This window comes from Hippichthys cyanospilos, chromosome 2, assembly GCF_059441005.1.
Source record: "Hippichthys cyanospilos isolate Australia breed blue-spotted pipefish chromosome 2, RoL_Hcya_1.0, whole genome shotgun sequence".
Lineage (NCBI taxonomy): Eukaryota > Metazoa > Chordata > Actinopteri > Syngnathiformes > Syngnathidae > Hippichthys > Hippichthys cyanospilos.
In genome coordinates, this window is record NC_142370.1 from 14,526,800 (window position 1) to 14,539,698 (window position 12,899).

Genomic DNA, 12,899 nt, shown 5'->3' on the forward strand with positions numbered 1-12,899 from the left:
TTTCAACACGTAGATAATTCCTTTAAACATATTGCAAAGTGGGCTTAATACATTAGTAAAATCGTTGGCACGCCCTGATAAAATGTAGGCCAGATGCTGAAAAAAAGCGTTTATTTTTCCTGAAGCATGAAAGTACCCAAAAAAACAGGGAATCCCCTTGAAAGATGTTGACGTGACATCACAAAGTGGGAGAAGCAAAGCCTTATATGATATCAAATTCTATTAAGAATGTATACAGCTTGTGTTTATTTTGGATACACAAGTCTTGTTTGTGTGCCGTGAAAAGAAGTTTTTTTACTTACCAAAAAGGGGTTATTTTGCCATAAAGCAATAAGACACATAGTAATGCGACACATGAAGTCAGTAATCAACTTCATCCATTATCTTTGATTTTTATACGCTAATATTTTAATGACGCAGATAACAACATTCAATGTTAACTAATGGTGAGCAAGGAAGATGGCACATGTGGTGAGTTTACTTCTTTTTTTTTTAAACAGCTGTTGAATTGTGAGTCAAGATATCTTGCAATAGCCATAATTTTAGCACAGTTAATTTATGTTATTTGAAGTGTGTTTTCACATCCTCTATGTCTGAACTGTGCTATACATACGTTTCAATGATAGCCATAGTAAAAAGTCATTCTGGTGACGGAATGAAATTAACTTTACATTCAATCTGTGGAAATGGGAAACATAGCTTTGGTTTGAAATGTTTTTTTTTTTTTTTTTATCTCCTCTGAATAGTTCATTTAGCTGTCGAATTTTGAGTCATTTATAAAGAAATAGCAGGTGGATGAACAACGGGGACCACTTCATCAGCTTTCATAAAGGATACACAATACTTAAACAAATATAGTTTAATTGATGTTAAAGAATTTGACAACCCGGAAGGACAATGGCCAATATGAGAAGAACAAATCAACTTGGTAGAGACGTAGTGTAAAAAAAAAAAAAAAAAAATGCAATAGCGGCCCGGATCAGGTACCTTTAATTTCACGGCCGTGAAGTAACAGTTAAATCTTGTAGAAGTCTCTTAGGTTGCTGGGGTTTTTTTTTGTTTTTTTTTTTTAAATTATTCCAGAAAATGTCCTGACTCCATAGGTTGTCTGTGCGTCCAGGTGACGTCATCTTTACGCACGCTTTTCTCCGCTTCGCAATTGGACCGCGCCGCTCCGCCTCTTCGACTAGGTAAACTGTGGGGCGTTTGAGGGGGGCGGGCCCCTCTTCAACCGGACTCTTTATATTTGGGAGCCTGCCAGCAAGTCCGAGCTGGGTGCCTCTGCTTCGGCTAGCAGTTGCTCTAAATTCCGGGAAGGGCTCCGCTACAATACTACCGAAAGGAACCGGCTTAAAGGGAAGTAAAAAAAAATAAAATAATAAAAGCTGAAAAAAATGCCCCCAAAGACGGACGATGGCGGATGGAAGAAGTTTCTGTGGAATTCAGAGAAAGGAGAGCTGCTCGGTCGTACAGGAGGTAGTTGGTGTAAGTATGAGCCGCCTCGTGTTTTTTTTGCCACCTGTTTGATTTGCCCGTGTGACGTTCACGTACGATCCGTGCCGTTATATCGCTGCCGATTTTTTTTTTAATATTCACAAATGTTTTTGCAAAGCCAGAGTGCAATATAGAAAAAGAAGCGTCAGAATTCATATCGCTGGACGTCGAGCGTCTTTTTTTTTTTTTTTTTTGGCTTGCGAACGTACTGGCCACCGCCAAAGGGTTAAAAATGCATCACAATCCAAGGTGAGTCAAGGTGATATGGCCTTGCTCTAAATTGGAGTGAATTGGACGGGGGACTATCGATCTATATCGGGTTCCGGCGATCAGGTATCAGTGTAATCTTAACGGACAATACCACTGATTAACTAAAGGCTTCGACCTTCTCGAGTTTCTCGTGTGGCGCCAGTGCGCATGTCCTTGCAGCTCCTCTCAATGTCACAAGTACCGTGCTGTGCAGCAGGGTACAGAATGCACGGCGTAATGTAAAGAGGAGGCGAATATCCTGTTTGACCTTCTGGGGACGTATTCAAGAAAATGCTGAAGCATCACACACTGTGTGGGGGGCCTGTCGGGGTATTACAGGAAATTTTTGTACAGTGAAAACGCAAAAAAGGCTTCTCCATCTGATAGTCACAATAACCTTTTGTTTTTGTACTATTAAGATTTTTTTCATTATTAACTTATACCGGAGGCCTTCATTAGTGACTCATAATAATAGAAAGACTTCTCGGCATGATGCCGTTAAATTCAATTTTACATCACTGTAACCAACCAGAAGAGAAATTGGACATGGGTAAATGCCTTTATACCGTCAGCAGAGTGAATGCTTTTCCGGTTACTGTATCTTCACGCTGCAGTTCATTGAAGATAAGCCCACCCGAGGTATCGTGAAACAGTCATCAAAGAAGTAATAAGTGATCTATTAATGGAGTCTGACTGCCTTGCCCTTTTTGACATTGCTTCCTGCAGCCTCGCGTCAAAGTCAGCTAGCAGTGGCATGACCTCTGGATTGACCTCATTTCGGATCTTTTGCCTGCAGTACCTCATGTGAGGTAGACGTTCAGGCTTCACGTTTAAATTCTATGGATGGTAGCCACCTGGATTATATGTTTTTTTTTGATTAATGCTGAGGCATGGTTGTGTTGATTTTTGTACCAGTGAGGTTAGGGATTGCAATGAACAGAAGAGGGTTAAATTCATTCTTGCCAGACTCGTTTGTTGCCTATTAGGGCTGCTTAGGGATTAGAGGCATGCAAATAATTCAAATACCAAAGTCGGTTGTAAATATTACAGCAGCGTGAGTATGTCCTGTTTTGTTTTGTTTTTTTCTTTTACCTCGCCGTGGCCTTGAAGTTTTGCCGCGGTGACCCCGCCCTCCCTTTTCTCCCCCCCCCTCAGTCAAAATCCTGGTCTTCTACATCATCTTCTACGGCTGCTTGGCCGGCATCTTCATCGGCACCATCCAGGCCATGCTGCTCACCCTGAGCAACTACAAGCCCACATGGCAGGACCGAGTGGCACCCCCTGGTAAGTCCCGAGTCCTCTTTACTGAGGGCAACTGGCTATTGGGGAGTACAGCGGTACCTTGGCTTGAAGTTTGTTCTGCCCTCCCAAACTGTTCAGATGTCATGTACTGCACTGCAATCACTGTAAGAGAAAACTTTCAGGTCCACCATCCTAATGCAAATTCAAAGTGCCATAGATGAGCTAATGAAACTAACATCTCCTGTGTAGTACAGAAACTTGTGTAAAAGAAATGATATTTCAGCGTAGCATACAGGTGCGGTCTTCGACAGCCAATATCCTGCAAGTATTCGACGTTTCCCTTCTACAACACACCTGACTCAAATTCAGAATCCTTATCAGGCATACGCGTAGCTTGCTGATGTGCTTATTATTTGAATCCGTTTTTGATTCATACCTTTTAAAATAATATGTCCACAAATTTTATTTCATATTATTTTTCAACATAATGACTTGGACTGTGAATCATACCACATGAAGTAAAGCCAGCTAATGAATTGGTTGATCCTTTACAGCGAAGGTGTCAAACTCATTTTAGCTCTGGGGCCACAATAGAGGAAAATCTGTTCTTAAGTGGGCCATACTGATAAAATCATATAATTTAAAGGGACAATGTGTAAGATTTTGACCGTTTTTTTTTTTATTAATAAGGAATAAATGATTATACATTTCAAAAACCTGCAAATGTGTTCTTAACAACCGACATTGTTTTGAATATGGGTCTAGTTAGCATTAAATTATATTACATGGGGTGTGGCAATCCTCTGGAGGCATCTAAATCATAGACATTGTTCCTTTAAAATCAATTCACTTCGATCATATATAGATTTTTGCCGCGCGCACCAGTCTGGTCCTAATTTTGTGCCGATAGCGGCAGTCAACTGCGACTATATTCTTGAAAAATAATAATAATAATCAAAAAAGAATAATTAAAATGTATTTTTCCTTTTTTTTTTCCATTTGTTCATAAAACACATTTTGTATCAAACACATAAGGTGAGGTGAAGAAAGGATAAATAAGTAAATAAATCAATAAATGAAACTGCAACCAATCAAAATATGTGGTTGTACAACTTCTTTTTAAGGAGTACAGTGAAGTGAAACAAAAATGAAACAGAACAACATGGCTGTAGTGCTTCATTTTGGACATACACAACAGGAGAAGTGGAAAACAGCGCTGCCTGCTGAATGATGAACTTTAATTAAAAGGAGCATAATGAAGATAAATACTAATGCTAATGGGATTGAGAGTGGAGTGTTCCACTTTGTGTCACTGAAACGATCAAGTTTTTTAGCACAAGTGTGGCAACCGATCACATCAGCTTGTAAGTTGCAGTGCTCATCTGGACATTGCTAGTAAAAGTAAGAATTTATGTCTATTGATTATGGACAGCGTTCTAATGGGTTTGGGAGAATTTGGCTGCAGGCGAAATGTCCGTTTTGGACTCAGAGGCGTGAAGAATCTTGTAGACAGTAACGCAAGGCCATACCAGCCAGAGGATTTTTTTGATGATCAACTACAGATTAGATTGTGGAAAATGGCATTCTGAAATAAAAAAGGTCATGTAGAAAAAAACCTGAAAAAAACTTATTTTTCCTAAAATAATGGAGGATAAAAAAAGCACTTATTTTTCCTAAAATAATGGAGGATAAAAAAAAAAGTTCAACTCAATAATTTTGAAATATATTTAATACTACCTGAATTTACAAATTATTGGGCAACCATTACATATTTGTCTTTTCATCATAGCGATATTTATGCTCAGATGCGTTTCAAACCTGAATCTGTTTTCCAGGTGACACTTTCTGTAAAAACCAGCATGGAACAGCGTACAAAACATCGCTATAGCAACTGGAATGCATGGTAGTACCCATGGGAGGCATCTCTTACGTTTGTTGCCGAACATCTCCATGGAGTGGTACTTTCCTAAACAAATGCTATATCAAGGCTTCGGCTTCTGCTTTACAGACTAGCGACTGATAAGTTAATGCAGCAATACAAATTAACACAAAGCACAATGGAACCTCCATCTAATGGGCCACCTGGGAGTCGAGCCGATTGGCCGATTGCACTGCAAAAATGTTTGTTTGAAAAGGAGAATGGGAGAAAAACATTTAAACCATTAGAAAAGTCATAAGGTTTATACCAAACTTTGCTCACGTGTGCTTTGTAGAGGAGATAATGGGCTCGACCGACCAAGAGAGGTTTTTATGGCTGATGTTGATTTTTGGCAGGAAAAAAATATCAATTATTGATAAATAAGCCGATTTAAAAAAAAAAATATATATATATATATATATATATATATATATATATATATATATATATATATATATATATTTTTTTTTTTTTTTTTTTTTCTTCGGCGTTTCTTCATTACCACAGAAATGGTACCAAAAAAAAAAAAACACATAGGTGTAGATCGATGCAACAGGGAGTAAAAAATGAAAATAGTGGAATTTGTGACCAGTAAACTGTAAATTAGTGGAATTACTGCAATTAATGGAAGTCAATCACGTTAATGTGGCTAATTAGTTTCCCAACTGCGTATTTGTCCATGCAGGCCTCACGCACACCCCGCGATCCGACAAATCCGAAGTGTCCTTCGACCCAAAAGAAGTGGAGACCTATCTGCCTTACACCAAGGCCTTGAGAGACTTCCTGGCCAAGTATGACGATGACAAGCAGCTCGATCAGATGAAATTTGAGGACTGTGGAGGTATTTATTTAAACAAACAAACAAAAAGACAAACCAGTTCCATGTTAAACATGCGTTTTAACCTCTCAAGATGAGCCGATGGGGTACAAGAACCGCGGCGACCTGGAGAGCGATACGGGTGTCAGGAGGGCGTGCCGCTTCTCCAGAAGCCTGCTGGGCCCTTGCTCCGGTCTGGATGACAAAGACAAAGACTTTGGCTTTGACAAAGGCCAACCCTGCATCATAGTCAAGCTCAATCGAATCGTTAACTTCCGTCCTAGGGTGAGTCTTTTTGTTTTATCCTACACTTAAGATATTAAGAAATCTCGCAGCATATGGACGAAACCCTTCTCCAAACGGCAAAACACAAAAGTTATTCTAACTCTTAGAACGCCTAATGTGAACGGATGTGACCTATGCGCACAAAACGTAGCGTCAAGGTAATTGACTTGCGTGTGACGATAGCCTTACACTGACTAAAATTAGCCCCTAAAGGCCACGACATACAAAGTTTGTTATAGTGGGATTCTCATTTGCTACGATTTAAAGCAATATAAGATGTCCCTGAATCAATATTTTTCCTAATATTGGCGCGCTGTGTCACGATGTCACCGCGCAGCCCGTTCTGCAAAGTCAAGCCGACGCACACGGAGTGGATGAAGTGCATTTAACCGTCCTCGTTGACAGCAAGCAAGCAGTCTTTTCACGTTTTGCAAACCCGTGTGATGCACAAAAGCCACGAATGTGAGTGAGACATCTCACTTCGATATTGGAGTGGGCCGTCACGGATCTGCTGATGGCGTAAGAATTAAAAGTGGCTTTTTTTTTGCGACAAATATTTTTGCCACCTTCCTACTGAATAAATTAACGAGAGGAATAGCGTTCAGTCGTGTCCTGAATCTTTGCGCCTTCAAATATCGCGGGCGTGAATCAAATGCACTAACTACGAACAAACAGAAAACAGAAGAGAAGGCAAACGGTTCCCATGCAACACAACACAAAACAATTTAGCTGCTCATGTTCATGCATTGTTTTGGAACCGCAATTTCCTGTGAAAAAACAATCTCTTGTTCTACCTTTTTTAATGATACATATAGACACTTTTGGTTTGACTATACTATGAAAGCTATGCTTTAAAAGCTATGCAATTTAGAGCTAGCTTCAAAGTGTTGCCCACGTGTTGCTTTTGTGGGAAAAGGCATGTTCCAATACTAATCAAAACTTCAAAAATGTTTCCCTTTGTTAATCTATCTCGTAAAGCAGACTGTAGTATGAAGATACTTTGCTCTTAGAGGCAGAAATCTTTTTTAATCGAATCGTTTCGATTCAAATCGTTCTGTGTCGAGAAGTGATTCTGAATGGACCAGTAAACCCCAAAATTGGATTGGAATCAGGAGACAAGTCAAGGATTCCCACTCCTAATGGGCAAGTATTATGTAAGTGATTTGTCTCCGCCAAAAATGCGTGTGTCATAAGATGGATCATTGTACATTTTGGGTACATTGTATAATGTGAAGCAAGCTATTGTGAAATTGTTGTAGTGACTTTGTGGTATGCCTTTATTTTGTTAAGTTTTATTAAATGCTGTTCGAATTAGAGTTTACAAAGATACCGTATACATGTTTGGGCCTGGTCATATCAAATTGGATCTTTAATATCAATTTGAAAAAGACCAGTCAACTGAATGTCACATCTTAAAGACTTGGAGTTACTTTAATTACTTGGCCATTTTCAGCAGTAAAATATAATATTTGTCTTACTAATTTTATCACCGAATTAATTTTCATGCACACTTAATCCCTCTAAAAGAAAGCTAAGCTGCGATTGGTTTTTACATGAGTCCTGAGTACAGCTATTGTTTTCAGGCAGCAGAAATTGTATTTTCAAATGTATTAATTGTCCATGAAAAGAATTGTCAATGTTTTACCGACATATTATTACCTTTTTACAGCTGAACATGCTTAAATACTTTAAGTATCTAACTTGCATGGGTCTCAAATTTTTTTGTAAACCAGTTTTGGTGGAAAATTGTTTGATATTCACACTACTCCCCTCTTGCGGTCAAATATGGTAACAAAGAGCGGTGGCACTTGTACCTAAATTTGTTCTTAAGGGTTAGGATCGTTAACTTGCACAGCAATGTGATTTTGTTTTTTTTTTTTACTTGCTTTGGTGGAAAATGGTATTTATGAAGTGTCTTGTCTCTTTATGTTCAGTCTCCTTCCTCAAATGTAACCATCCCTGAAGAAGCTCAACCCAAAGTGCAGCCCAACTTGATTGCCATCTATTGCACAAACAAGGTGGGTCACACACAAAACCTCATCCCAGATGAATTCTAGGGTACTGAATTGCATGGAATATTTAGTATTTCAACATGCGTACCATTCACCGTTCATGTTGTCCATATTCACACCTCTCAATTTGCACTCATTCTTCGAAATGTGACTGCAGGATGTGAGTATGATTTGCACGTTTTTGTTGTCTATTTTTTTCATGTTTCAAACAGCAATTACATTTTTATGCCTGGATACCAACAGTTTGGGGTGTGTTTATTCGCCGTTTGAAAAATGCACTCACTTTCCAATTTACACTCTACCATAATTATACTGTACAGTGGCAACTTGGCTTACGAACTTCATCCGTCCCGTGACCATACTTGTATCTCAAATGAACTGTCAGCCAAAAAATAAACGTAAAATATTGCACATCCACGTGATAGGGATATGGAATGAATATGTAAATGTCAGTTGTGTAAAGGTTTAGATCTACTGCCATAGCTTCAGCCCCTCTGTGGCGTTTTACGTTATGTGTTAGCATTAAGCTAGCAGACATTCATAAGTTACGGCTATGAGGTTTGGTTTACTACCGCAGTTATTTTTAGACACTCCTCGAATAAGTACCTGCGATTGAAGATCAAAATATATCTTTGGGATTGAATGAGTTAAACAATGTCTTATGTTTAGTTTGGCAATGGACTTCAACTGGCAGTGGGGACAAACGGGTTGGGTCAAGCACAACTCTTTTGATGTGCTAGACCTTATACATTGCATTCATAGATGCAAAAAAAAAAAAAATCATGGTTAGAAGCAAAATGACTGTTGTATCATGTTTAGGAAAAAAAATCGGTTGTAAGTCAAATTTTTGTTTTGTTCCACAAACTGAAGTGAAGCTACCACTTACTGTATTATTTACTTAAATCTCCCGATTTTTTTTTTCTCTTATCCTTTTGTCTCAATTCTGCTCTTGCATTGGTGTGTACTGTACTTATTAGTCATTTCTATTTTTCCTCACATAATGGATATAGTTTTCAGAATGTGCATAATGATTGTCCGTCCATAACCGTTCCAGAGAGAGGAAGACGCCGGCAAAATCGGCGAGATCAAGTATTACGGCATCGGCGGCGGCTTTCCGCTGCAGTACTACCCGTACTACGGCAAGCTGCTTCACCCCCACTACCTGCAACCGCTGGTGGCGCTGCACTTCACCAACCTGACCAGGAACGAAGAGCTGCGCATCGAGTGCAAAGTTTACGGCGACAACATATCCTACAGCGACAAGGACCGCTACCAGGGACGCTTTGACATCAAGATAACGATCAACGGTTTATGACCGCCACCGGAACAGTAGACCACTTTCCTGTCGCTGCCCCCCCCCCCCCCCCCCCGCCCCGCCCCCCCCCCCACCTTCCCCCCCTCCCTTCAACCACCTGACATGAAGTAGACAAGTAGTCAGGGGCTAAGTCGATCACACTTGCTTCCAGTTAGCGTTGGCACACAATTGTAGTGGGGAAAAGTAGCGGTTAGGCCACGCAAGCATATTTATTCTGCTGTAAGTGACATTTTCCCACAAGCGAATCGGGGCCATTGTTCATCAACAAGTGTACAAGTGGACCATCCCCCTCCCAACTCTGACCGCCGCCGCTTCCTTGTCATATCACTGCCTAGGTACCTCGCTTTTCCTTTGTTTTTCCAGCGTGACGTTCCACGGCCCATGGTGATTGATTGGCTCGGACCACTCTTCTGATCTTAAATGAAAAAGTCTGCACTCCAGGGAACTTCTTTCCTCTTTTATCTGTTGTCTTTTATCTTGAATCACGGGGCCTTGTTTTACTTCGTTTTTTGCTTAAATCGTTAAAAGTGTGAAGGAGTTTTATTAAATGCCTTTTCAGCTGATTTTTTTTTTCTTTTATGTTGTGCTTACAGCCCGTGGATATAGACACGGCGCTGACTCGGCTTTGTCTTCTTTTCCTCTGGACTCTTGTCGCAATATCGTGGCGCGTGTCCTCTGAATGTTTTTAGCCATCGAACATGGTGGATGAATTGTATATTTATATGTACATTTTGTTTCTGTGCAGAAATGTTGTTAATGTATACATGCAATACCAAAGTGATGATCTGTGAAAAGGTCAACATTTGTTTGCCTTGCAATCTTTTAGTGGCTCACTCTTGAAACATGAGGGGCGTTTTGGGCAATGAATGTAGGTGGAACCAGGGCGCTTAAGTAGTGCAATGATCGCAACGTTCATGCATTTCAGATTTAAAAAATAAAAAAAAAAAATAAAGAGAAAAACAACCTCAATGAGCTCTTGCAGCTTTTAGGAGATGAACCATGTTGTCAATTTTAGTGTATAGAAGAATCCCATCTGAAACACTTGAACTTGTACAACCGGCCGTCATTTCATGCTCCCTTTGCAATTCAATCTGATAGAAACTAATAAAATCCTAATACTCCGCTCTTTCTCGAGCTTTGTCTTCTATTTTATATAATAAATTTACCATAAATTATTCATCATAGGCATTGACCTAGTTGCTTAGCATGCCATAACTCCTGCATGCAAACTGCACGTTAGGGTGAATTTTGAATGTGTGTGTGGATGGTCGGTGTGCCTTGTGATTTAATGGTGACCAGTCCAAGGAGTACCCCGCCTCCCCCCCTAAAGTCAGTTTGGATACGCTCCATGATCCCAGTGACACGTTAAAAAATAACGGGAGGGGATTCGGAATCAAGTTCACATTGTATTCCGAAATTACGTGACATACGTTGAAGGCAATCACGCAGCAAAAAGGACGTGGTCGATCTGCATAGTAAATATAAGAGCGTGCATTTTGTTTTTATTCTATTTTTGTTATTTTTTTTAAGAAGGAAAAAAAATCCGATTTGTAGCATTTTTTTCAAGAAGGAATTAAAAAAAAATCGATTCATATAAAGTAACCCTTCTGCAGCATTAACATGTTTTACCATATCTGACCGCAGGAGAGCATCAGTGTAGTGTGAATAACGCACCAACTACTGTTGGATTCACACTTGACATTTATATTTTTACTTTTTGGACTTTGGAAAAACAGTTTATTATTTATTAAGTTGGGTCACATAGCTCACCAATTTTTTATGAGATATTTTTTTTTTTCCGACAAAAGCAAGTGGCTCACCAATTTTTATGAGATATTTATTTTTTCCGACAAAGTTAAGCAAGTGACAAACATAGGCTATCTAAAAATATTAGAGTATTGTACATCCTTTGCAATTAAACAGTCAAAAATCTTTGAATTGGGGGAGCGGGGGGGTTGCTACTGCTGCTGCTGGCTGCTTTAAAAACCACATAATCTTTCTCGCTATGTATGTAAGTAATATCAACTGCGGCCAGAAGCGGCGTCAAAATAACAGAGATCAAGCACAAACGTATGAACTGTGAAAATACATGATTCCCGAAACATTATTTCGGGTGCAGCCCACGCGGCCGGGTACCGGTGGTTTGGGACGGCTGTTATAAAGGGTAACGCCTTATTAATTGCTCTCACAAACTACATTAGATTACACACAAAAAAACAGATTTTTACATTTCACATTTCAGTTTGTCTTCAAAATTGAGTGACATAATTTTAGAGGAAGCTCAAGGAATATTTTAAAATTTCTGTGATTATTTTAAAATTCATGGGAAGGGGGGGGGGGGGGGGGGGGGGGGCGTCCTGGTCTTTCATCCTGGAATAACCCATAAAACAATCAAATAGGAAAAACAGTATTGGTGTTAAATTAACTCAGTCACAAATAACACATAAAACACATAAAACAGTCACAAATGTATACTCGTTATTACACACACATTAGCCACTTTGCATTGCATGTACAGTGTGTGCTTATTAGCTGTAATAACACATTCGAAACAGCATTTGATTATCGTCATTCATCTTGCATTTCAGCAAGATGAATGATCATTATGAAAGCAAAAAAAACCAACAACTTGCAAATACACTTAAACTCTTCAAATGGTAAAATATGATGCATGAAAAACTGCTAACAGCAACACAATGCCGAATACACAAGCGCAGAGATGATCAGCATTACAAAGAGGGCAGACATGTCATAACCCATCCATCTCCTGTGGGAATTACAGGTGACTAGAGTATATAAACATGATGTGAAGTGTGTGATGCATCTCTTTTGGTTAAATGAATCATTGCAGGAAGGTACACTGGGTTGAACATGGAAAAAGAACTGATGTGGTACTTGAATAAAAGTATAGAGATATTTACAGAAAAAAACACTTTTAACTAAGCTACCTCAGTTATTGACTTTTGACATTCCAGTGCAATGTATGTATTAAGCACAACAAAAGTCAAATAAAATTAAATGAAAAAAAAAGGTTCTAATTCAGTTTCCTCGCCCACCTGGGCAGTATTTCCTTCAAGCTTGGGTCCTGTACTGGAGCCCTGGGAGCTAGAGGGTTCTGGACACAATCTTAGCTGGTCCTTGTACTGCACCTGTCTGCACGGAAATGTCAGATATTCCTCCAGTTTGGGGATAATCACCCCCAACGCAACGGCTTGTCTTTCCATGACAGTCCATCTGGCTCCTTCTCCTTACAAGGCTTCTGTTGTCTGAGGCATTGGTTTAGCGAATCGTTCGTGGGGGCCTTTGTATTCTGGCGTAATATTTCCTTCTGGATAGTGCCCTGGATGCTCACAAGTCCACAGCCCCTGTCTTTCCTTTTGTGTAAAGCCTCAGGATTCTGGACTCGGGGTGGAATCCTCTGTACATTGTAAGGAGCTTCCTTGACTTGACATCAATGACTTGCATTTCTTCCAGCGACCAAGGTATTATGCCACCAGGGTATCTGATTACTCGTATAGCATACATGTTAATGGCCTGGATCTTATTCCTGCCGTTTAGCTGACTGTT

The 12,899-nt window shown here is 39.7% G+C and overlaps 1 protein-coding gene across 3 annotated transcripts; it reads left to right on the forward strand.

Annotated features, from left to right (window-relative positions):
* The first annotated feature begins 259 nt into the window (after positions 1-259).
* Positions 260-10,455, forward strand: LOC148427498 (sodium/potassium-transporting ATPase subunit beta-233-like). 3 transcript variants are annotated; one of them, XM_088408566.1, is made up of 7 exons: positions 264-471; positions 1,104-1,485; positions 2,899-3,027; positions 5,589-5,744; positions 5,815-6,005; positions 7,940-8,023; positions 9,072-10,455. In XM_088408566.1, exons 2-7 carry the CDS (start codon positions 1,395-1,397, stop codon positions 9,330-9,332), a joined length of 912 nt encoding a protein of 303 aa, XP_088264692.1. In that variant the 5' UTR covers positions 264-471; positions 1,104-1,394; the 3' UTR covers positions 9,333-10,455. The 3 variants fall into 3 exon arrangements, with proteins under 3 accessions (XP_088264694.1, XP_088264692.1, XP_088264693.1); XM_088408567.1 differs by having other exon boundaries at positions 1,121-1,485; XM_088408568.1 differs by lacking the exon at positions 1,104-1,485 and having other exon boundaries at positions 260-471.
* The last annotated feature ends 2,444 nt before the right edge of the window (positions 10,456-12,899 follow it).